The sequence below is a fragment of the Mustela putorius genome, unplaced genomic scaffold (genome assembly GCF_011764305.1).
Source record: "Mustela putorius furo isolate JIRA1106 unplaced genomic scaffold, ASM1176430v1.1 tig00003869_pilon_pilon_pilon, whole genome shotgun sequence".
NCBI classification, from domain to species: Eukaryota; Metazoa; Chordata; class Mammalia; order Carnivora; family Mustelidae; genus Mustela; species Mustela putorius.
Window position 1 is genome coordinate 10,408,237 of NW_025422021.1, and position 26,674 is coordinate 10,434,910.

General features: G+C 37.5%; 1 protein-coding gene across 6 annotated transcripts in view; it reads left to right on the forward strand.

Moving 5' to 3' along the window:
• Positions 1-25,965, forward strand: part of METTL8 (methyltransferase 8, methylcytidine) — an 85,543-nt gene extending 59,578 nt beyond the window's left edge. For 5 of the 6 annotated variants that reach the window (XM_013052060.2, XM_013052059.2, XM_045066614.1 and 2 more), the window contains 7 exons: positions 10,221-10,588; positions 12,760-12,809; positions 16,996-17,059; positions 19,165-19,304; positions 23,104-23,210; positions 23,331-23,396; positions 24,106-25,965. In XM_013052060.2, the coding sequence (XP_012907514.1) occupies positions 10,221-10,588; positions 12,760-12,809; positions 16,996-17,059; positions 19,165-19,304; positions 23,104-23,210; positions 23,331-23,396; positions 24,106-24,296 (986 nt within the window). In that variant the 3' untranslated portion in view covers positions 24,297-25,965. Of the gene's footprint in view, positions 1-10,220; positions 10,589-12,759; positions 12,810-16,995; positions 17,060-19,164; positions 19,305-23,044; positions 23,211-23,330; positions 23,397-24,105 lie in introns of those variants that run through there. The other variant, XR_006602466.1, reaches the window with a different exon arrangement.
• Positions 25,966-26,674: the final 709 nt, after the last annotated feature.

Below are 26,674 nucleotides of genomic sequence, written 5' to 3' on the forward strand. Positions count from 1 at the left end.
TGCTTCTACCTGTGCCAATCCACTTGCTCCATTTGGGAGAATTCCATTATTCTAGTGTAGTGGGACCAAAGTTAGTGAAATAAGTTACAGATGACTCTTTAGTTGCTTTTTTGGTAATCATGGTATTACCTTTTTTTGGGAGATACACACAAGGAAATTTAAAAATTTTCCTCTTGCTATACATCTTTTAGTCTGCTGTTGTGCGTTATACTGGCAAGGAGTGTTTAACAAATTCAGAAACTTAGAGCAAAAATGGCAAAGTCATATCAAAATGTTGTGGCCCTTTAGGATAAACCTCAAGTTTCATAAGGATTCAAAGTACTTTTCTTAAAGGCCTTTCGATACTCTGGGTTTAATTGAGGTAAGACCATGCCAACCTTCAAAGCTGGCTTCTGAAGAAATGGGCTAATGCTACTATCACACACACACACACCCCAAAAAAAACAAGCTTTGGTAAAGATGTAGAGAAATGAACCCTTTGGCACTGCGGACTTGGTAAACTTGTAAAATGATGTAACCTCTATGGAAAACAGTATGGAAGTGCCTCAGAAAATTAAAAATGGAGCTACCATATGATCTAGCAATCCCACCTCTAGATATAGAGCCAAAAGGGTTGAAAACAGTCTTAAAGATGTATTCACACACATGTCCATAGCAGCACTAGTCACAATAGGCAGAAGGTAGAAGCAACCCAGATATTCTTTCACAGATAAATGGATAAATGAAATATGGTATATATGGACAATGGAGTATTAGCCTTAAAGAGGAAGAAAATCCTGTCATATTCCACAACATGGATGAACCTTGAGAATATCATGCTAAATGAAATAAGCCAGTCACAAACAAGACAAAAACTATACAATTCTACTTATATGAGGTATCTAAAGTAGTCAAATTCATAGGAACAGAAAGTAGAGTGGTGGTTACCAGGGGCTGCAGGGAGGAGGAAACACAGTTGTTGTTTAACAGAGAGAGAGTTTCAGATTTGCAGGATGCAAAAGTTCTGGACGTCTGTTTCACAACGAAGTGAATATACTTAACACTACTGGACTGTACACTAAAAAATGGTTAGGATGGCAAATTTTATGTGCTTTTTTTACCACATTTTTTCTTTTAAAGCATGCTAAGAAAAATCTGGTCTGTGTCCTTCTCACTGCCACAGCTAGGAATCCAGGTACACTTTGACCAACATGTACACTCTTGAGATAAGCTTTTCTACCTTGTTTCTCTTAAAATGATTTCTTCCTTAAAACAGATTGGTTCTTTTTTCTTTAAAAAAAGAAAAAAAAAAGGTTACTGAAGTACCAAACACAGAGAAATTTTCACAACTCCTAAATGAATTGTCACAAAACTCGATAAATTTTCCCCACATCCATATCAAGAAACTGAATATTACTATTAACCCAGAAACTTCCTCATTTTCTGTCCCAACAACAGTACTTCCTCCAACCCCTCTGACCCCATGAAGAGCAAGTATTATTCTGGCTTCTAATACCCTAGGTTAGCTTTACCAGAACAGCTTGGTTCTGGTCATCATAATTTCTTCATCACTCTTGTAGCAATATCAGTCTACTTAGTAGATAGAGCGAGTGTCCAAAAACTATGGCCAGGAGCCAAATCCAGCCGACTGCCTGTTTTTATAAAGTTTCTTTGGAACACAGACGTACTCATTTGTGTACATATTGTCTGTGGCTGCTTTTGAGCTCTATCTACACAGTTGAGTAGTGATTAACAGACCATACATAGCCCACAAAGACTACTCACTATCTGGCCATTTACAGAAAAGTTTGCCAACCCCTGCAATAGAATTTTGTTTCCAGATTGATCCTGTGTTCTGAAACGCCCCTGGGGAAGATGTTTGAAATCTTCTGTGCAAGCCCAACATAGTGCAAATCTCTAATCTCACTGATGGACTGAAGTCATATGGTTGTGGCTAAGGTTTGCAAGCAGAGGTAGCTGTGGACACTGAGCTAAGGGGAGCTTTTCCTTAGGTAGAGAAGCTCTTAGGTAGCGAAGGGGGCACTTCTGCCCTACCTTATCCTCTGCCACCATTGAGGACTTACTTTATCCTCTGGCATTGTTTGCTTTTCATTAGAGCTAGTTCTCCTGCCTCATCTTAAGCATGAATGTATCCTGGAGGGTGGACAGGAAAGAAAAGCACCTGAGCCACAATGGAGCCATTCTATTTTTATGAGCTCCCTCCATGCAGTTCCAGAGTGGGATATGGCCAGGCAGTGTTGGCGCTGGATTGAAGGGTACATACCAGTGGCTGTTCTGCTTACAAATCAGCCAACATTGCATTCCTTTGCAGGAACTCTGTCACACTGTTTCTGAGGAAGTATAATTTTGCTTCTTTGCCAGCAGCTGCACAGACATATTTTCCACATTACTCAAGCTTCTGCTAGTTGGCCACCTGGATGTGACAGAAAGCATTAAGCCTAAACAGAATTAAAAGTTATCAGTCATCTTAATTCATTTCCAGGAAGTTAAGAACTATCTCCAGTATATTTCCTGATATGAAAAACCAAGGATTTTTTCATGCTGTCTTGAATATTTGTTTAGGACATAAATAGATGAGCAGTGCTGATAATGTTCCCTTAAAGTGCTCTGTACTGTACGAGGCTGCCTATTTTGGCCTATTTATGTTAACAATGAACTTGAGTGAAGCTAATGAGAAGGTTATTTTAGAGCCTTGGAAACCGCAGTAAAGGAAAATGACAGTTCCCACAGAACTATAGTGTGACTGAAATAGAAAGGTGGTGACTGGCCTCTCTCTACAGAAGCAGGAAAAGCAGGCTGGAGAGGACTGATGATACTGCTTTGAAGCATTTGGTTTGCTTATTAGCATGTCCAGTCACTTTTTGAAGCAAGTTTTCTGGCTGCCGTGGAGACACGGAACTAAAGACGACATTTTAAAATGGCTCAAAGTGATGCAGGATTCTGCTGGGCCCCACCCCGCCCTGGAGCATGACTCAGGTGCAGTGAACTTCACACATGTCAGGAAACCGGCACAAGGAGAGGACCCCACCGTGCCGGTGACTTTGTGATCACATGTCAGCGAGGGTGCTGTGAGGATGGCAGAGAAAGGGAACTTTTGTTCTGAGGAACTATATTGAGTGACAGGATGTAACTAAGAGTAAATACCTTCCCAGCCACCCTGCCTGGCTCCTCCATTCATCGGAGACCTGATGGGCAGCAGAAGCCCTGGGCGAGGCCTCCTGTTTGATATTTAGCATCTCTGATGAATACAGGTCAAGGTGAATGGATCTGGTTAAAAGCTCAACTAGCAAACTTTGTGAAAACCCAAAGGAGGCTCTGACCCTGTTCTTACTCTGTGCCTTTTAGGAACCACCATCTCTTCTTATCCAGGAGAGTCCTCAGTCTTTGAAAGAGCACATTTTCTCCCATCACAGAGCTTTCTATTTGCAGACATATAGCATAAACACTGTCTATTGATCTTATTTCACTGATTTTAATGCCCCTGGGAGGAAATACTGGTGGTTCAGCTATGCTAGCCTCCTCTCTAGCGTACTCCTTTTGGTCTCTGTGTGTGTCACTCTCTCCTGTCGCTCCCATTTCTCATTTCTCACCTATTGTCTCAGATGTTGTGAGAACTGAAGTCAGGAAATACCCACACAGTTCTGAAAATAAGAGCTTAAGCATCACCAATATTGCAGTGTTCTAATGTGAGATAGTTGACATTTCATTCCTGTGATTAAAATGTATAACATCCAAGCTCTCGTGAGCAATTTTTCTTTCACTTAGATGCCCAAATTAATCATTTTAATTCCACATTTCCTTTTGGTAATTTCCTTTAAATTTTATGATAGCTCATATTTCTTTTAAAAGCGGGTTAATTCAGAGAAATAAGGAAAATACATTTGGCAGTTTTGAGTTAACATGATTATATTTTATAATTTCCTAAAAACATCTCCAGTGTGTTATAGCTCAGCTGGTTATTTAGAAAATGTAATGAGTTTTTAAAACTCAGTAACAAAAGCAGCTGCTAATTTTTTTTTCCACTTTACTTTAAAATATTCTTGCAAATACTTACCTATCTAGGGTGAGTTGTCTGTGTCCAGCAAAGTCGTAAAAGAATTCCACCGTACCTTACCTTGTGAATTTCTTTACCACTTGAAAGTGTCCTATGTAAAAAAAAAAAAAAAAAAGAGTAGTTGAAAGTTTTGTACACTAATAAATTTAGAGTACTTGTTTTTAAGTCAGCTTTGATTGTTTAAAATTTCATGCAATACTGTTAGAAATATACTATTCACAGGGCACCTGGCTGATTCAGTGAGGCATGTGACTCTTGATTTCAGGGTTGAAAGTTGGGTGCCCCATGATTGAGCCCCATGTTGGGTGTAGAGATTACTAAAAAATAAAATCTTAAATTATATACATATCACACACACACACACATATATACACTTTTCATAAGAGCTTTCTTTTATAAAAGGTTTTATTTAATTATTTACTTTAGAGAGATTGAGAACATCTGCTTACACAAGAGTGAGCAGGGGGATGGGGGGGAGGGAGGGGAAGGAATGTCAAATAGACTAAACGGGCTAGGCCCTGGCAGGAGTCTGGCAGAGGGCTTGATCTCATGGCCCCGAGATCATGATCCACACCAGAACCAACTACTCAGGTGCCCCAAGAGTTTTTTCTTAAGTATAGACAATGAACTTTCATCAGTGATACGTGGAAATTTCTAACTTTGAGAGTTATCTGATGTAATTGATGTGCAAAAATAACTCTAAATAGCTTTTTGTTACATTGTAACAGGATAATTTTTCATAATTAATATTAATCATATATATGGCAGATACATAAATGGTTTGGTTCTATTTCTTAGTTATGATATTCAGTGTGATTCAGGGTGAATTCTGAATATTTAAGTATAGTTAATATGTCACATTCCCTCTTCCCCTCAGCAGTATTGAATTTAATCAGTGAATAATTGAGAATTTGCTTCATCTGTCGTTAAACACATCACTACAACCCTTTTACTGCCATTGGCAAAAACCAATTAACTCTGAATCCACAGCCTAGGAAAATGAAAGGAAAAAACTTTCTCCAAGAAAAATTGATCATTGATACACCTGTTTAGAAAATCAGCTGGACTTTTGCATCAACATGGATGGGTCTGGAGGATATTATGCTAAGTGAAATAAGTCGAGCAGAGAAAGTCAATTATCATATGGTTTCACTTGCTTGTGGAACATAAGGAATAGCATAGAGGGCGTTAGGAGAAGAAAGGGAAAAATGAAGGGGGGGAGTCAGAGGGGGAGACGAACCATGAGAGACTGTGGACTCTGGGAATCAAATTAAGGGTTTTGGAGGGGAGAGGGCTGGGAGAATGGGTAAGCCTGGTGATGGGTATTAAGGAGGGCATGGATTGCATGGAGCACTGGGTGTTATATGTAAACAATGAATCTTGGAACACTACATCAAAAACTAATGACATACTGTATGGTGACTAACATAACATAATAAAAATAATAATTTAAAAAGGTAAGAAAATCAGTCACTTGCTAAAGAAAAAAAATATCGGTTGGGAGTTCCCGGCTTGCTCAGTCCAGTAAAGCATGTGACTCTTGATCACAGGATCATGAATTTGAGCTCCATGTTGAGGGTAGAGTTTACTTTAAAATAAGTAAATAAATAAATAAATAAATAAATAGAAAATCTTTCGGACAAGATTAACACAGGGCAGATTTGTCCACAGTATATTCAACTTTTTGGCCTGAACTTGAAATGAGTTAACAGCAGGTCAAAACTAAATTTTTCACTCATGTTCAGGAGAATAGCTCTTCCACTTCCCGTTATCACAGACACCTTTAAAGTTCAGGAAATTAATTCATATGCTGAAGGTGTTTACATTGTCTCATAACCATAATTGTGAGTCTGATTGAGCTTCTGTGGCATCTCAGAAGCTGTCACATCTTACTGGGAACTATGAGCTGCCAGCATTGATTGAGATAACTGCTGAGAGCACAACTTTAAAAGCAAAGAACAAAAAAGTTCCAGCCCTTTAGCCTTCACCCCAACCTATGCTGGGTGCTGTTTCTGTTTTGTATCTATCCCACAAGCCAGTCTGTTCTCATAGAGCATTTTATGTTTCCCCATCGCTCATCATAATTTCATCATATAATCTTGCATAGCTTATATTTTTTATAAATCAAATGGTGTTTAATTAATTCTGCATTTTTGATCTGTTTTTATGAAGGTTCCCTTCAATCAGCATTATTTTTACAGTTCAGTCATACTGATTATGTCATACTGGAGTTTTAATTTCAGTTTGATGCTTCATAATGAAAGTACAAAATAAAAAAAAAACAGGTTATTTTCAGGGATATTTTGAAGAGGTTTAATATTGATTTTGTGTTAGGTTGGCAATGTAGTGTGATGGTTTAGAGCATGAGCTTTATTTATTTAGTTTTTTTAAGTTTATTTATTTATTTTTTTTGGGTGAAGGGGTTCACCTCCAGTGAGGGGTTCGAACTCAAAACCCTAAGATTAAGAGTCATATGCTTTTCTGACTAAGCCAGCTAGGTACTCCAAAAACATGAGTTTTTAAGTCCAATAGATCCAGTTCCTGGCTCTAGCTGGGTGACCTTGGGAAATTTTCTGTCTCCTCTGACCTTGAACTTCTTTGTCTGTAAATTGGAATAGTAATTTGTCTGAGAGAGATTATTAGGATTAAATGGGGAAAAAATCCAAGTAAAGCATTTGACATAGTACCTGGTACATAATGAACAAAATATGTGTTATTGTTGTTATTGGTATAATGATTGTGTTTTTTTGTTTGTTTGTTTCTCTTAATTCCTGAAGTTTGGGAAATACTTGGAAAAGGCTTGGAAGTATACATGTTAGCAGCCCTTGACTGTGGTCTTCCCATAGTAATCAGATCCTTTTTAAAGATTGCATAGTCTAGGGTTGAATCTAGATGCTTGATATATTTGGAATCTGAGCCAGATTCCAGTCACCTTCCTGCACATTCACCTTCTTTACAAGCTGGAAATATTAAAATGTAGTAATACAGGCTCATACTTAAGATCATAGTCTGAGCCAAGATTTTGTAGTTTGTAGAACTGACACTGTTTAATGTTCTCCATAAATTCATGGGGTTTAATAAGGTACATAGACTTCTTAGACATTGAACCTAGAGATACCCTAATTCAACCTCTCATCAAATGAGGAAACTCCATAGGCAAGTTAGATGACGCATTCAACTAAGATTCTGTTTTTATGTGTAAGATGCAGTGAACCTTTCTAAAAGAACGAACTACCTAACAATCATTACATTGTTACTGTTGCTCTAAAATTTCGTCTGATTATTATAAATCAGCATAAAATAAATTTTAGAGTTGCAGTGTATAGACGAGTCTGTGTGAATGTTTTCTGTTAATATCATTATCCTTTAAATTTTAATTGCTATGGAAGATTATTGTGTTTTGACCTGCATGGCTTGCTTGGTCATTCCTATGTTGTTGAGTATTTAAGTTTTCCTCCCACTTCTTTCTATTTTAAATGGCACTGCTATGAACATCTTTTCTTTCAAGTGTGGTCCTGCTATTTAGCGCCCCCCCCCCCACCGCAGTTAATTCCTAGGGGAATATTTCCACAAATTAATCAAGGTGTAATACTAAATGCTAGTTACTGATAGGTTCAAATTCACCTCACAGTAGCTTGGTATTGAAACTCAGATACTAGAGATTTGACTAATGGTAGTTCTTCTTAGGTGGTTGCTTTTTATTAAACAGAAATATTTTTTACCAGCATAGAGTGAGTTACAAAGACAGCTTTTAAGGTAGAAAGAAGAAGGTGTGAGAAGACCCTGGGGAAATTTGATAGTTTGCTAATTCCTCCTGAATCTGATTTCAGAATGTTGTTTTATTTTCTCATACTCCAGTTTTTAAAGTAGAGATAGGACTATTTTAAAGATAATATATGACATTTTTAGATTAACCATATATGGGCTTCCTTCCATTGGTGCAGATGTGAGCATGTTTTGGACTTAACTTCTTTTGTTACAGAGATCTACTTTCATTTCTCAGACCTTAAATACAGATGGGAGTTTCTGTCTTTATAGCAGTGCTGCTACCGGATACGATTCAGCCTTGATGGGAAGGAAGTCTCGTGGCCAGATGGGTGGAGATCCATGTACAAGGCCATAAAGATAAAAAATGGAAAGAAAAGGAAAGCTACAGGATTCTATAACAAGGATGAACCTGACTGTGGGCAGCTGCTTGTTCTGAGGGTTGGAGCTTCTTTAAAATTATGAAAGTATTGAGTCCACTGATTTTATTTGTAATTTAGTTTATTTGGGGGAGGATAGTCACTTCAAAAAGATCAAAATTCAAATAATTCTTTTACAAACCCTGGCCCCCAGCCACCCGGTTCCCCTTCCTAGAGGCAGCCAGTATTACTAATTACGTGATTTTCCTTCCAGAATTATTCTGTACATATACAAGTAAATATGTGTTTACATGGATTGTGTTTCTGTGTATGCATACGTGTTCTTTATCTTCTCTTTTCCTAGCAAATGTTTGTGTCATAGATATGCTGTTCTATACTTTGCTTTTTCATCCAACATGAAATCTTTAAATTATATCAATAGATGGTCTTTTTTATTCTTTGAAAGCACTTTAAAAATGTCACATGTCTATATTGGGTGAGAGTAATTCTTTTTTTCTTTTTTTTTTTTTAAAGATTTTATTTATTTATTTGACAGAGAGATAGAGAGCACAAGGAAGCAGAGCAGCAGACAGAGAGAGAGAGAGAAGCAGGCTCTGCGCTAAGCAGGGAGCCCAATTCATTCCAGGACCCTGGAATCATGACCCGGAGCCAAAGGCAGCCACTCAACGAACTGAGCCACCCAGGTGCCCCGAGTGGGTGAGAGTAATTCTTAACCCAGGGATCAGACCTGGTCCATAGTAGCATTCAAGAAATGTTTGTTGAGTGAAGGGGTGAAGTAGTGAGTGAATTTATTATTTTATTAATTTAAGGTACAAATAAAAAGAGGCAGAAAGCTAAGAATTGTCTGAAGTTCTGAGACTGTTGACCTAACCTGACCCTGGGATAGAGGGAAATCTAAGGGTTAACATCATAAAGTGTGAATTTCTTGGGGCACCTTGGTGGCTCAGATGGTTGAGCCTTCTGCTCAGGTCATTGGGATCAAGCTCCATGTTGGGCTCCCAGCTCAGCAGAGAGTCTGCTTCTCCATCTCCCTTTCCCTCTCCCTCTGCCTCTCCCCCTGCTCATGCTCTTTCTTTAACTCTCTCTCTCTCTCTCAAATAAATAAATAAAACCTCTAAAAAAATTAAAAACACTAATTTCTTTTAAAAAGGCGTATCTCGGGGTGCCTGGGTGGCTCAGTGGGTTGATGCCTCTGCCTTCGGCTCAGGTCATGATCCCAGGGTGCTGGGATCGAGTCCCGCATCGGGCTCTCTGCTCAGCAGGGAGCCTGCTTCCTCCTATCTCTCTGCCTGCTTCTCTGCCTACTTGTGATCTCTATCTGTCAAAAAAATAAATAAAATCTTTAAAAAAAAAAAAAAAGGCGAATCTCCTAAGGCTTCATACTAGGAGATGTCAATAGGAAGATTTCTCTGGAGGTGGAGGAAGAATGGGAGGCCCCTAGATTCCAGGAGTTTCAAATGAAAAATACGGAGTTGGAGTAGATTATTTCAATGGGTTGTTCTGGCTCTAAGATTATGTCATTTATAATTCTGCAGTTTCCTGACTGATTACCAATTACAAGACACTTGTGTTGAAACCACATTTATAGAGAAATAAAAAAATGAGGTGTCCTTCCTTTAAGATGATAAAGAGCCCTACAGGTTATTGATGAAAATGTGATTATTAGGAATCCAAGATTCAGACTGTAGAAAGTAGTTTGCAATGATTATATTCCTCACAAAAATTTATTGGCCAAACTCTTGAAGCAGAAGCAGATTTATGGGGATAGGAACTAATACCCCACACATTGACATATTTTGAGAAAATCAATACTCTATAGTGTTAACCTGTAAAAGGCCAAAAAAAAAAATCAGATAAAAACTGTAATATTAAAATTACTCAATAGTAAATATAATTATTATAAATCATAATGTCTGTAATATATTTAACAATATTTATTAAATATATTTAGTTATTAAAATAGTAAGTAATAGTAAACATAATTCATAGTAAAATAAATCTTTTTTTCTTTTTTCTTTTAGTTAAGTATGAGAATGAAGCTAGTAAATATTGGAACACATTTTATAAGATTCATAAGAATAAGTTTTTCAAGGATCGTAATTGGCTGTTGAGGGAATTTCCTGAAATTATTCCAGTTGATCAAAAAACTGAACAGAAGCTGCAGGAATTATCATGGGATCATGCAAAAACTAGTGCTGCAGATGGTTTCTCAAGAAGGCACTGCCCTACTATGCCTGAAGAAAACAATCATAAGAAAAGTTGTGGTTCATCAGGTAGTCAAAGCAAAGTGGGATCACATTTTTCCAACCTGGAATCTAAAGAAAACAGAAAAGGACCTCTGAAGACAGAATTGTTTCCTGGTAGCAACGCCACTTTCAGAATCCTAGAGGTACTGTCTGGCCGGGGCAAAGATGGGAGGTGGCAAATAGCTCTGAAATGTGCATTCCACATGACTTTATTAATAATCCAGATTTTTTAGGGGGAAAATTATCAAATCTAAATAAGTGTTCAGTATACTTCTGTGCATAAAGAATATTTAAAGGACTCATGTCTATCATCAGGTTCTAAGTTTGGTTTTTAATTTTTTTTAATTTGTTTTCATTTCTAACTTGAAGGCAGTTTTAAATTCCAATTAAGTTTTGGCCTTAATTTCTATCTCTTCCTGTTATTAACCCTTTTTAAGTGAAAAATATATAATAATGAGATATATAATTAACTGTAATCCAGTATAGACATTGACTTTCTATTTTTAAAAATAAATCTCTTCCTTCTGTTATAAAGGTAATATATATTGATTAGAGAGTTTGCAAAAGAGTAGATAAAAGTATCTACCATCTCACATACAAGGGAGTTAACCACGCTTAACATTTTACTAACTTTTCTCCTTTTGTTTACACTGTTTTATACAGTTGAGCTATACTGTACCTGTATTTTGGGGTTTTGCTTTGTTTTTACTTAACATTATAACATAAACAACATAAGCAGTTTTTCTATCTTAAAAATTCTCTATGAATATTTTCATGGCTGCAAAATATTTTCCTCACAAAATATATCTGTTTTTACAATACTAGACATTTAAATTGTTTTCAGATTTTCTACAGAAAATATCTTTGGGTGTAGACTTTTCTCCATTTTCTTTTATTATCTTGGGTTAGATTTACTAGCTCATAATTTATTTTAAAAACTTAATGCCCTTGGGGCGCCTGGGTGGCTCAGTCATTAAGTATCTGCCTTCTGCTTGGGTCATGATCCCAGGGTCCTGGGAAGGAGCCCCGCATCAGGCTCCCTGCTCGGCGAGAAGCCTGCTTCTCCCTCTCCACACCCCCTGCTGTGTTCCCCTCTCTTGGTATGTCTCTTTCTGTCAAATAAAATCTTTTTTAAAAAAAGTTTTAAAAAATTTTAATGCCCCTAGTATATATTGCCAAATCACTTTTTAGGAAGTTGTATTAATACCAATTCATGGCAATGTATGTCTGTTTCATCATACCCTCATTGGTTAGAATATTCTTATTTTAGGGGCTCAGTTGATTAAGCACCTGCCTTCAGATCAGGTCATGATCCTGGGGTTCTGGGATCAAGTTACACATTGGGCTCCCTGCTCAGTGGGTAGTGTCCTACTCTCCCTCTGCCCCTCCCCTTGCTCTTGCTCACTCTCTATATCAAATAAATAAATAAAATCTTTTTTTAAAAAGTGTTCTTATTTTAAGTGATTTCCTCTTTGACAGATGAAAATTATACCATGTTTTAATTTGCATTTCTTTGATTGTTAACTAGGTCACATCGTTCTTCAAATGTTTAGAAACTATTTGCACTTCTTTTGTGTTCTATTTATTTCCTTTGCTTATTTATGTTATTTTTTTAATGAATACTATCTTTTTACTGTATTCATTGCCAATTTTAAAAAAAGATTTTATTTATTTATTTGACAGAGAAAGAGAGATCACAAGTAGGCAGAGAGGCAGGCGGGGGTGGGGGGACGCAGGCTCCCTACAAGGAGCAGAGAGCCCAATGGGGGGCTCCATCCCAGGACCCTGAGAACATGACCTAAGCCAAAGGCAGAGGCTTAACCCACTGAGCCACCCAGGCACCCCACCAATTTTTTTTACAGTGTGTTGGTCACCTTTTAATTTGGTTTGAGTTTTGGTGTGTAAACATTTAAAATATTTCCATAATTAAATTTATCAGTATTATTCTTGTGACTTATTCCATTGCTTTCGAGTTTAGAAAACCCTCTGATTCCTCTGGGGCACCTTGGTGGCTCAGTCAGTTAAGCATCTCTTTCTGGTCAGGTCATGATCCCATGGGCTCCCTGCCCAACAAGGAGTCTACTTCTCCCTCTCCCTTTGCCCCTTCCCCTGCTTGTGTGCACTCTCTCTCTCTCCTTCTGTCAAATAAATAAATAAAATCTTTTAAAAAGTAGAAAGAAAGAAAGACCCTTCGACACCTAGGTACATTTTTTTTCTAGTTTTTTTTTTTAATTAAATAAAAAAAATCTAACATTTGGTGAGGAAAATTTAACCTTGTTTTCATGATATTTGTTTATTCTTTTGATTTTTTTAGGTTGGCTGTGGAGCTGGAAATAGTGTTTTTCCAATTTTGAACACTTTACAGTGAGTTTTAAAGTTTTCTCTTGTAAAATTTTACATATGTATGGGGCATTAAGAAATTCTGGGAAAATGTCATCTATATGCCAGTAGTATTCTTGTTCACATATAAACAATGGCTTAAACAACTTTCAAAAGAGTTGTCTTAGTCCTAGTGTCAAATTTTGTGTGAACTAGGAATTACTCTGAAAAGAGTGTTTCACAGCTGTGGGTTGAAGTAATTTTTTAAGCTTGTGTGTGTGTGTGGATGAGAGAATAAGAAAAGAACCAGAGATTTGACCGTTCCACTAAGCTGTGAATTGCTAAACTTCAGAGTTCCGTTTGCTCCTCCAGGTCTGTAGGAGCCATTTCCCACAGAGAGAATTGAATTTAAAGATTATACTTTAACCTCATTTTATTTTGTCATCACTTCTGGAGCCACACCCAGTATTAAGACTTCCCTTTGTCCAATGATTGTCTCTAGACTTGGAATTGTTTAGAGGTAACAGCAACTATCCCTAAGACAAAAAAAGCAGGTGTAGATAATAGGGACAGAGGTGTTCTCCTTCTGCGTCCTTCCTGTTCACTGCCTCACATATGTGTTGTGGTATTTCCATGATGAAGACAACACTCCTCACAAAGATTTTTCTAGCACTTGTACCTGTGGCTGGTCTTCTTTTTTTTAAGTTTACACAGTAGCTTTCACATTATTTTTCCATTATAAAATTGACATGAGCACATTGTAGAACATTACCATTAAAGGAGAGGAGGGTAGGAATCACCCATCATCCCCATCATCCTAACATAGCTGCTGTCAGCATTTTTGTTATAATTCCTTTCAGTCTTTTCTCTATGTGTATTTTAAATTTTAATGATGGGTTTTTTTTAGCTTTTCCTTATGAAAATGTGAAAGCATTCAGAAAAGTAAAGAGTAATACAGTGAATTCTCATAAACCCACCACCTTGATTTAACAGTTAACACAATGCCAACATCATGACACTTTATTTTTAAATACTTATGATGTCTCTCAAAAAAAAAAAAAAAAAAACCACAGTGCATTCTTCATTACTATTCTAAACCTAACATAATAAATAGTAATTTCCTAATACCAGTAGATTACCAGTTAAAGTGGCCAGGCAAAAGATAGCGGCAAATTTGCAGTTCTCTTTTCATACTTATTTTCTTTGTTTTCCCTTTTCCCCATTTCTGGACCAACATTTCCTGCTGTTTTATACCACATACTCAGTTTCCTTCACCCCAGTAACTTCTGATCTTATAATACCAATAAATTTACTACTTTGGCAATTGATAATGAATTGCTTTATGACTCATCTCAAGGTATTATTTAGCATATCATTTATTTAATCTTGTCTCTCCAACCACTGCATATATTCCTTGAAATAGAAAATATATTTTATCCTAATCTGATTTTCCAGGTAACCAAACAGTGCAATACAGGTAGTTAGAGTTCAATACATATTGGATAATATCTCTGAATTCCTAGTTGTTCTATTTTTCCCTCTTCTCCCTCCAATGAATGATTGCAAGCACTTTTTTCCTCACATCCTGATACTTCTTGGCTGTATTGTTTTGTTTTAATCATTGTAGCTTGATAACCTAAGATAATTAATTCATTTTTAAAAAGCATTCAGTGATTTTTTTTTCACCTTCCAAAGGGAAAATTAGACTCTTTTCCCCACCTAAAAATATATGTTTTATTACTTTTGGAGAGTATAAGATTAATATTTTACATTTTCTGAATATTTTACCATAATTAGACCTCTGGAATTGAGAGGTCATATCATTCTCCAAGGATCATTTAATGCTTAAACCCCCTGCCAAGAGAGTGGTGTGGTGGTAGTAGTGATATTTACACCTGCTTCCTGGGAGAAGGGCCAAGGCAGTCAGCTGATTTTACAGAAAAGCTCTGGAAAGTCATTGGGTGGTCACAAGACCTCAGCTTGGGCTGCTATTGCAGTGGGAATTCAGTCTCAGAGGTCATGCTGCTGTCCTGGGAGGACACATGGCAAATGGCACATGCTTTCCTTTAGCTACTAGACTATTCTGTATCTTGTGGGTGTTTAGCAACCAGTGCCCAAAGGTTGACTGCATACCTTTTATAAGGAGCTAGATGTGCTAGAGTCCAGAGAAGCATTTTGAGTTATATGGAAGCTTTTACAGAGCTGTGATAAGTTCTTAAGTTTTTAAATTCCTGGAAGGCAGAGGCAGGTCTTCCTATAATAATAATATGATGGTTATAATAAAAATAATAGCAATAGCAACAACAGTTACAACAATGACTAACATTTAGCAGGTGCTTACTCTGAGTTTGGCACCTTTTTGGAAACTTAAATGAATTGCTCCAATCCTTACAATGACCTTAGGTGCCATATTTATCTCTGCTTTATAGATGAGGAAATGGAGTTACAGAGAAATTAAGTAACTATTCCAAGATCATACAACGGAGTGGTAAAAGCCAGGATTCAAACCCTAGGCAGTTTGGTTCCAGAGCCCTTGCCCTTAGCCATCATATCACATAGGCCTATATGCATGTTAGTGCTTCCTGAGAAAGTTCAAACACATGTGACCGACCACCCAGGAAGTTAGCGGTCACAAATATATGGATTTCATAGGAAACATACAGGTATCAGCTGGAGTAAAGCACTGTTTTTTATATGGAACAGATGAAAAAGGCAAGTAGCACAAGTCATAACCAAATCCTATTTATCATATTTTAACTAATCTATCCATCAATGGGTAGCATTTAAGAGTATAATCTGAGCCTGGGTGGGATTTTATTTGTGGAATACATATTTGTGTTTGTATTTCATATGTATTTAGTAGTTCTCCTTGCTTGAAATGTCTCCTGAACCAAATTAGAAGTTCTAATTATGTGTTTTAAGGCCCACTTATATAATCTGCTACATACTGGTTTGAGCTCTCAGGATCAACTCTGCTTCTTATCCCTGGCATAGGACTCCTATCTCTAAGCCCTTACACCATTTACCCTACTCCCCACTCAGCAATGCTATTCACCTTCTACAAAATTCTGAAGACTTAACACCTTTGGAACTCTGCCCTATCCACAACGCTATAAAAGCTATATAAAACCAATCATGTCCTCAGCTAGGCTATAAAACCCACAAGAGCTAGGACCATAGTTATAATTATTGTTTAATGACAAACTAATCTCTTTCTGGGATTCAGACATGGTATTAAGTAACATGATGCAAGGATTATTTGGTACCATCATACTAGGGATAATCAGTAAGGGTACTGGTCCACAAAATTCAGAGTATATGTGTGCCCATGAGTAACCGCCATCCAGACATTGTAACTGAATTTTAGGTAAAGGCTAAATAGAACTTGTCTACAAGTTCAGTGGAGGCCACTTAAAACTAATCAAGACTTTGATATGGATAAACATCCCCTGCCAAAAAATGACTGACTTTAAATTTATAAATAAAATAATTCACAGAGTTAATAAATGGAAAATTCAGGATTTAAACACAGATCTATTTGGCTCCAAAATATATACTTTTACTATTTTATTAGACAATTTCATTTACTACCTTGTATTCTAATGTTTCGTACATAAATGAGGCTAATAAATGTTTAGAAGTTGTGTTTACATGATATTAAAATATATATATGTTTCTGTTCCATTAGGGGCATCAGAGCCTCTCTGAGAGGGTCAAGAACCAAATGAGTTGTACACAGAGAAAGGGGACTGAAGCACCAAGGACACAGGGGTCTGAGAGTCCTTGCACACAGGTCGAATTTGACTAAGCTATGAAGGAGCTATAGGCCTTACTGGCTGGAGGCACAGAAGAAAGAGTGTGGGGAGGTGGGGGGAGCAGGAGAAAGATGGAGCAGTGATGATGAATAGCTTTGGAGGTTTCCCATGTGAGAGTATGATGGGATATAAGGGTAGGTAGCCTTACATAATGGAGAACTTCAAAAGCAGGACAGGAATTTGAAAGTTACCCTGTAATTAATGGTAAGCATTTGAGACAATGCTATTTCAGAAGCAACATGAAGGCACCCATATGCCATTATAGAGAATATTGTCTAAAAGGAAGAAACAACCACCCAGGTGTCATCCAAAATTCTATTAAAGAAATACTTTTTAACAAGTTCAAGCCTACAGTTTCCTTCTGTAACCTGAGCATAGATTAACTCTAGATTTAAATATTGGTTTCATTTTCATAGGAATGTTCCAGAGTCCTTTCTTTACTGTTGTGATTTTGCTTCCAGAGCTGTGGAGCTAGTAAAGGTATGCTTCATATTTTCTTTAAGGAGAGCCAGGTAAGGATCTAATTTATTTGCTGCTGCTGTGATATTTTTGAAATATTTCAGATGTTATCTGTGACCATTTTTAACCAAGCTTTTACTATTTCTGGGAATCATATCATCAGCTGATACCTAAGGTATCACCTTAAAATGATAGAAGTTGTTTTGTATTTAAAGTTGAAGGTACTGGTACACCCAGAAAGGTCAACAGGTCCTACAAGGTGATCTTTTTTTTTTTTTAAGAGCGGGGAGAGAGAGAGAGAGAGAATCTTATTTATTTATTTATTTATTAGAGAGTACATGCACACAAGCTGGAGGAGGGGCAGAGGGAGAGGGAGAGGATCTCAAGCAGACTCCCTGCTGAGCGTGAATCCCAGTGTGGGTCTCATCAGCCCTAAGACCATGACTTGAGTCACACACTCAAGTCATGGTCTAAACTAAAGAGTCACATACAACCAACTGAGCCACCCAGATGCCCTGGGGAGAGAATTTTAAGTACGCTCCATGCCTTATGTGGAGCCCAGCACAGGGCTTGATCTCAGTATGGGGCTTGATCTGAGAACCCTGAAGTCATGACCTGAACTGAAACCAAGAGTCAGATGCTTCACCATGAGTTACCCAGGAGCCCCCTACAAGATGATCTTATTCATATTTATGTCCCTAGATCCCTGCACGCAGTCTAACATGTAAGAGGTACTCATTAAATTAAAAATTATGAAGTTATGGGGCGCCTGGGTGGCTCAGTGGGTTAAGCCGCTGCCTTCGGCTCAGGTCGTGATCTCAGGGTCCTGGGATCGAGTCCCGCATCGGGCTCTCTGCTCAGCGGGGAGCCTGCTTCCTCCTCTCTCTCTGCCTGCCTCTCTGCCTACTTGTGATCTCTGCCTGTCAAATAAATAAATAAAATCTTTAAAAAATAAATAAATAAATAAAAATAAAAATTATGAAGTTAAAAAAAATTGAGAAGGCACATAATACAAATGTAAACTGTCCTAGACTGTTGGAAAAGCAGTGGGGAGCCTGGACTTGTTTGACCAATCCCCAAAAGCTAGTAAGCATTACCTTAGCAAAAAGTATTTTTAGGAGATGGGAAAGGAATGGAAATTCTGCTAACAGAAATGTATAATCAGTACATGGAACTTAATTTCTGATATTGAGTAATAGTTAATCATGGTAGACATTTTCTGAAATACTGAAAAGCCTAAACAGAGAGATAAAATTCACCTATAATCATACTTCTTAGAGTCCTATTGTGAATCAAGGTTAGGTATTTTGGTATATATCCTTCTGGTATTGTTTTATGGGCAAATTTGTGTGTATGTATGTTCTAATTTTTTTAAATAACAGCCTTTATTGAGATACAGTTCACACACCGTGGAATTCACCACTTTATACAATTCACTGATTTTAGTATATGTATAAAGTTGTGCTATCATTGCCATTATCTAATTTTTGATTATGTAGTAGAGGATATTTGTATTTTAAGCCAAAGGAGGCATGGAACAAGCAGTAGGAAAGAGAGCTGAGGACCATCTCAGTGCCTCTGAAATAATATATGGTAGTCTTTCAACAATGTTGCCTACTGAATCAAAGGCCTGCCCTATTCCTCTTTTTATTTTATTTATTTATTTTTTGAAGTTTCTGGACCTTTTTTTTTTTTTTTAAGATTTTATTTATTTGACACACAGAGAGAGAAAGCACAAGCAGGAGGAGCACCAGGCAGAGGGACAGGGAGAAGCACACTCTCCACTAGCAGGGAGCCCAATGCGGGGCTCAATCCTAGGACCCTGGGATCATGACCCGAGCCTAAGGCAAGCACTTAACCGACTGAGGCCCCCAGGTGCCCCCCTATTCCTCTTTTTAAACGAAAGAGGGATTGTGAAGAATGCTATGAGTCCAAGCACAAGACTTAATTTTTTATGGCAACTTGAAATAAGCTTACAGAATACTGAATCTGAAATAAAGTGCATCCAGATTTACAGAGGAAAAAGGCACTAGGAGAAATATAAAGTTTGACCTTTTTATTTTAAGAAAAATGCTAGAAGTCTGCTAACTGCTTATTTCCCCCTTTTTATTCCCTTATCATGATAGTTGCACTCGTCCTACCGAGCAGCCCAGTGCTATGCCTTTGTTCATGACGTCTGTGATGACGGCTTACCTTACCCTTTTCCAGATGGGATACTGGACGTCATTCTCCTTGTCTTTGTGCTCTCTTCCATTCATCCTGACAGGTAACCAAAGACAGAAGGGCAAAGCAATGTGTAAAGCCCCTTTATCAGTTGTAGTTTTCAGAAATATTTTTTAAAAAGTGACAATTCTTGAATTTATGATTTAGTGAACTACACTGTGTAGAACATGCAGCCTTTTAAATGCAGTTTTTCCTTTCTTCTGACTTGGGAAAGAAACTGGTCAAACTGCTTCATTAGTGAGCTTTCTATCACTGTCAGAGAAGTGAGCATTCTCTGGCTAGACACATTCCTATTAAAAGTGACGGTGCTTCAAGGAAATTACAAATTCAGAACAGCCTAATAGACTCCCAAGAGGGAAATTGTACTTGGTGATCAGAAACAAACATCTTTGATTTAGTATCTTACTGAATGTTCGTGAAGAGGTGGGCTGTGAATCTGTTTGGTTTCACATCGGTCTGTCGACAGGCTTTAAAAAATTTGTGTTAAAGTAGTTCTCCAGGGAATTAGAGGTACTCAAGATTTGCTAGATTAACCTTGGACCTTTATCATCTAAGATTGGCTATTGCCATCATTTAAATATTTATGACTTAAAGTTTTTGTTCATATATTGTTTTGAAACAGTCGACATAGCTTTTGTCCAGAGAGGAAACAGAAAGAGATACTACCAGCTGTTAAAATGATCACCTCTCTTAAAATTCTGCCACCTCATTTGTATTAAGACACACGTGTGGTGGCAAGGGTTGTGCATGTGTAAGTTTTCTTAAAATTGGATTTTCTGCTGCGGCAGTAGATTCAACCCCGAAAATTTCCTCTGCTGGTAGATAGAGACTTGACATCAACCAGTCTTTGTTTGATGAGTGTGACCCTTTCCCAAAGAAACCGAGTTAACGTGTGCTTTTCCCTTTGCAATTACAAACTCACTAGGACCCTTTATAGTCTTTTTACTTCTTTAGAGATGAGCACTTTGATTGCTTGTTGAAAGACAAATTAAATTTCCAAATAAATCCGAATGAAACATATTTTTGCACCTGGTGAGACATATCACATTCCCTGAAGCCACTTTTTCCTCCCACTTTCTATAATCTGTGTCTTTCTGCTAATCTGTTTAGAATATTGGCATCATTCAGGTACTGGTAGAGAGAGGTCATCTATGTATTTTGTTTCATAGTTAAAAGAATGAATAGTTAAAAGGATGGAGTAGGTGGTTAGAGAACAAGATTTTCTATTTGACACCTATAACAGGAAATGTTTAAATTCCAAATAAGACCACAAAAATTCTACTTAAAATTAGTGTAGATAATGTATTTTCTCATGATTTGAACTGAATGTTAAAAAGAAGGGGAAGCAGATGTCTTGGAAAGATAACTGTTATTCTACGTATAAAATAAATTCAGATGTATCCTGTCCCTAGCCACTTTCTTACCTATATAGAAATGATCTGAAAATAAGGTAAGTTGAAGGAAGGCACTACTAAGTGAAAAGACAGTATCTTTAGGGTCATTTGGGACTCTGGTGGTATATTCAGCCCCGTGGAAGTTTTAGAAAAGTGGCTTCCTACCAGCTTGAAAAATCCATGCACAAATGAATGGCAAGCAGTTCTGCTAGACCTTGAGACTGGGGAATCCAGCTTAAATGGGAACAAACTATAAGAGGCTAAAAAAAGAAGAGCTAACTGTCTTTACCACTGAAATAAAAGAAAGTACAATATGTTTACCACAGATCCAAGCATAGAGAAGGCAATCAACAAATACTCCTTTTTAAAATCTCTTCTTTTCCTTTTCCTTACCCTCCATCTAGAGGTAGATGAGGATAGCAGAGTTGGCCCAAGGCAGATAAAGAAAAGGGGCCCTCTCCCATTTCTTGTCTTGTCCATTTCCCCCAGCCCACACTCACCTGCAGTCCTCAGGAACTGGTTCTGGAATTTGGCACTGAGCCAAGCAAAGTGGACGGATGAAGAAAAGCAGCCCCCACCCTTGCTTTTACCTACAACCCTAGATGTTAAAGGATAGTTGGGAAGAAAGGATTTGCAGAGGGAGATGGCTGCATTTTGAAATATTTGGCTGTTTATTTTTCTGCATTTATGTTTCATACTTTGTTTTAATAGTAATTACAGAAAGGTATTCTCTGTACATAAGACATTTATCCTGAATGAGAATACTTTAAGGTTTAGGTATGGTTTTCTTTAATTGCCGAACTCTAAGGCCATAAACACAGTGTGAAAATAACCTCTAACAAAATAAACAAGGAAAAAGAGTTTTCTTTTTTTCCCTTTCATGTACTTATGTTCCAGTTTTTTAAGAGAGCATTTCATCTAATTATGCCACCTCTTTATGTTACATTTCTATCTTGTTTTCATAGTGACTTTCATTTTCTCACTACTTCCTTCATAACCTGACATAAATCTGGCTTTTCTCTCCTTTATTCCACTGAACATTGTTTTAATTGGAAGGAATTTACAGATTATCTGATGCAAACTCCTCATTTTTAAAATAAGAAAATCTAGAAGCTTTAAGTAGCGTGGATAACACAGAGATAGCTAGGACTCAGCACACAGGCTTCCATTTACCATTCTCTGCTCAGGGCAGACACTCATAACTGATTTTGTACCCTAATTGTCATTCCCACTGAGCTCTGTAGGCAGCCCATGTCAGTCACTCGGCATGGATATGAGATGTGAAATCTTTGCCATCTCTGACCCATAATCACACATAAGACCATGAACATTTAACCAAAAACATTAAGTCAAGAGCAGTCACAAGGGGTTGTATTTGATTGGGAACCAGATGAAAAGAATAAATAATAAAAGAAAGTAAGTAAAGGCTTCCCAGTATTGAGCTGGGGCTTGGAGTGTGAATAGAATTTAAATAGGCAGAAAGTAAGAGAGAATTCTTTGAGGGGAACCACGTGAACAAGGGCATGGATTGCTTCGGAGCCAAGCTTAGAACAGTTTGGGCAGAGTTGATGCTTCACATTATGATGTAGTGGGAAAGATGTTGGAGAAATTGAGGCCAGTTGAAGGAGATCTTAAGAGCCCAGCTAAGAAATTGAGATTTTATCCTATGGATTAAAATCATGAACATTTTTGAGCAAAGGGATGATTTGACAAAGCCATCATTTTAAGTAGAATAATTCCTCACTGATATGCAGGAAGAATTAACAGGGGAATAGTAAAGGATGTTAGAAAGTATTCTGTTTCCAGGCCTAAGGAGGTTTCAATTTGTACTAAAGGACTACAAAAGGGAAACAAAAAGGAGACAAAACATCATTTAAAAAAAGAAGACCTAGAATTGGATTACTACGTGGTTGTGGAGAGTCTAGTGAAAGAGGAGGAAAAGAAAAGGGGTTAAAAATACCTCTGAGGTGTAGCACTTCAGTGAATGATGGCACCTTTGAACTAAATAAAGGAGAAGGGGCTAGTTTTGGAGGAAACATGATCTCTGTTTAGATATGTGCAATTTGGGATAGCTCCACCATATTTTTTATCTTGCAAGGAAAATGAGGTGACTTCAGTGTTTATCTGCCTTGGGACTACCGTAACTTGATAGAAATACCAGGGACTATGTAGTTTTGCAGTGCAGCTTTGACATCATCAAGCTCTGCAAAGACCCCACTCAGTCATTTGGGTGATTACCTTATACTCTAGGTCTTCTGAGTCTAATCGTTTAGCAAGTTTTGATATCCATTTTCCTTTCTGTACAGAATATTTTTGGTTTTGTCGCCCTTAGGTTTGTGGTGAGATTTTTTTGGCCCCATGGAACTTACCTTATTTTATCTTTTAAAAGGTTAAATGTGGCATGTAAAGCAAGACTTCTGCAGATAGTATCTTGCTTTGTTTTCAAAGGATGCAAGGCGTTGTAAACCGACTGTCCAACTTACTGAAACCTGGAGGAGTGCTATTATTTCGGGACTATGGAAGATATGATAAGACTCAGCTTCGTTTTAAAAGGGGTATATTCAGTTTGGAATTCTTTTCATGTGTTTTTAAAATGCCGTGTTTATATTTTATGTCACATTTCTGTTTTGTTTTAAGGAATACTAAGTTTCTCTGATCACAATTATGTTTTTTAGGACATTGCTTATCTGAAAATTTTTATGTTCGAGGAGATGGTACCAGAGTATATTTCTTTACAAAAGGTATGCTTATCTCTAAGGGAAAGTAATTAGCTGAAGGAACTCTCTTTGGTTACTCTGTAACCACACTGTAACTGTTCTATGTGAAAGCTCGAAAATGGCCTTTTCGTCTTTTAATCTTTCTCCAGTTGAAACTGCTTTAAAGAATCGCTTGTTTCATTCTTATGGCCAAGTGAAGGTGTAGTCTGTTCCATTTTGGAAGTACTGTTAGCCCAGATATGAATAAAATGATGACATACCACAGCCAGAGGAGGGAACATGATTTTAAGAGTCCATAGAAAATTACTTATCTCTTGTCAATTTCTCATTTTTAAAAATGAATGAGTGTTTAAAATTAATTCTCCACTCAAGGATTTTCTCCAAACTTCTGTGAGTACTTTTATAATGTGCCATTTGGGGTCTCTGGAAACAAAAAAAAACCTCAGAACAGAGGGCACCTTTCAAAATATTGAAATCTGCAACCAGTAGTATTGTATATCTGTTTATGCCTGCCATGTTAAGCTGTTCATACTTGGTGTATTTTTGTGAAGTAGAAGAAGTCCGCTTGGTTTTACAGGTTTCCTTAACCAGTTTGTACTGGGGAGTCTCTTAGTATAACTGAAATTTAGATGGTCAGTCATTCCATTAATATTCCATTGTTCCTGACTGTCCCCCTTCTCCCACCACCATGCACCAGTCACATATACATTTGATTGCCATTTTTGTCTCACAGGGGAAGTCCACAATATGTTCTGCAAGGCTGGGTTAGATGAGAAGCAAAATCTGGTTGATCGTCGTTTACAAGTGAATAGGAAAAAACAAGTGAAAATGCACCGAGTGTGGGTTCAAGGCAAATTCCAGAAACCATTACACTTGATTCAAAAAACCTCCAAGTTGGGATTTTCACTCCTTTTTCATGGCTGAATCATGAGGATTACACTGTACAAAGACTTCTGTAGATCTTTCATTTTTGAAAGGACAACCAGAAGAAAAGAGAATTTGTATATCCTGCTGTTTATCATGGGTGAGCTCTTTTGTTTAAGCACTCGTGAATGATTTGGAAGAGTGTACCGTATTCCGTGTTTTCAAAGCTTAATGTGCTCAAGCTTGTTTGTGTTTATGTCTAACCATTTTGTTTGTTCTCTGAAATTTATAAGCTTTCAATTAAATTACTGCTATAAGTCAGATGATTCTGAGAAACCATACCCTGCCATTTTTTAGAAGTGCAAAAAAAACATTTGTTTATATGTTAGTCTAATAGAGTTAAACTCTCTTCCTCTCTTATCTGATAGCAGAGAGAGACAGTACTCCTTTGTCCCCCCCCCCCCCGCAAGTCACAAGGCCTAGGTGAATTTTTTGTTTTCACCTTTTCTATTTACCCCAAAACTCTTTTTTTTTTTTTTTTTTAATTCGGAGACTAATGTCTGAAATAGAATTTTAGTTTCTGTTTCCTAAAATTGGGGAAGTATGACCCATGCTAACATTATTTTCAGGCTATTATTAGGTGTACACGTTATTGTAAGCTCTCTTTAAGTCAACTGTTATACTCCCCCAAAATTCTTATTACCACCTTGCCTCAAAAAGGATTTAAGTTGGCTTGCAAATTGCACTTTGTAAAAATGGAGTTTCTAAGATTGGTTTTTCATTTGTCATACAACATATACTGAATACTTTACATTGTGCTAAATTATATGGACTAATACAATAAATACAGACCCAGCCCTGTCTTCAGAGAGCATAGATAGAATCTGGCTGTCAAAGCAAAACATGCACATCCCAAGCCTCTAAATCACAGTCTCAGGTAATATATAAACAGGTACTCAAATAGGGAACTTAGCAGCTAGCAGACTTTGAGCCACAGAAATCTAGAAGAAATGGAAATCTCTAGAAGGACTACCATTGGAAAAATTCAGTTCCCACTCTTTTTCCTTTTTGAATGCACTTAAAATTCAGTTTTCGGAAGAATGTGATTGGTCTAACTTGAGTCATGGATTCATCTCTCAACATTTTGGGGCAGGGAAGCTTCATTGATGGTGCCACCTGAATGTATGGAGGTGCAGGAAAGTTCCTCAAAGGAAAAGGAAGGCACTGTTATCAAAAGAAACAGTCACAAACAGCGCGTCCCAGAGTAGTGTTAGTGGCAGCAATAGTGGTTCCAAAGAGAAAGATTAGTTGGTGGGAAGGAAGGGGGAAACATCAGCTTCTGGGGCGCAGTGGATGTCAGCCTAGTCCCTGATGGGGAGAAGACAAGTGTGTTTGGTGTGGGCCATTCCCCATGATGAATTGTGGAGAAAAGATGGGGTAGTAGTCAGCTGCTAGACAGCCTTGAATAGAGGGCACGTGGGCTTCTAGTCTCTAGTCTGGAGCAATCCAAGGTTAGTTTGTTTCTGTTTTATTCTACTCATGTTATAAATACATTTAGAGAGATTGAGGTATCCCATATGTAATGGAATGCAGTGAGGCCAGACATCGGGGCAGGAAGACCACATAAAGGGTTTTGCATACACTTGCCTTGGTGGCAATTCCTCAGAAGTACAATATCAAGCTTTCTGTTTACATGGCATCAGTCAATAAATGCAGAAGTTAAAATGTGCCTGAGACTCTTCACTCAGTTGTATTTCATAATTAAAGAATACATTTAAAAGCCAAACTAGTCCTGAAAGTATTACATACAACTAGGGCAGTTAAACACGTTAATGTCGCTATGGGAACCCCAGCAGATCTTCTTGTGCCTCAATTTAAAAATCGTGGCCTAAGGTGGTTTTAAAAACAACAGAAGGTAAAATCATTCTCACATTCTCACACATGTAAATTGTACTCTCTCTCTCAGTCCTAAATAGCAGTTTCAAGCCAGGCTTTTGACTGGCAGAGTAAAATTCAGCTTTGTGTCTTTCTATAATGTATTATAGCACGTAGTTAACCTTTAGAAACTTCAAAAATACATCAGCCAAATTTGGACTGTGAGACACAAACTGGGCTCTTCTGGGCTCTGTCTAGCATAGACCTCCCGTGCCACATGGCTACTCGGTAGGGCCATTTCTACAAGTGTCTTTCCACTTGTCTGGTCAGTCTTTTCTCTTGCTTAGCCCACCTAAATCAGCCCCCTACTTAAAGTTTGCTACTAGACAAAATACAGATTTTTGGCGGCGGTGGGAGGCCGGTGGAGAGAAAGACCTGATTTGGAATATTGCCTGTAGGTATTAAAAAATCATGAAGTGTTACAAATGTATCTGCCTGGATATTAGTTTAAAATATTTGATAGCTGCATGAAATTCTTATTTTTTCCGCATGGACATAAAGCT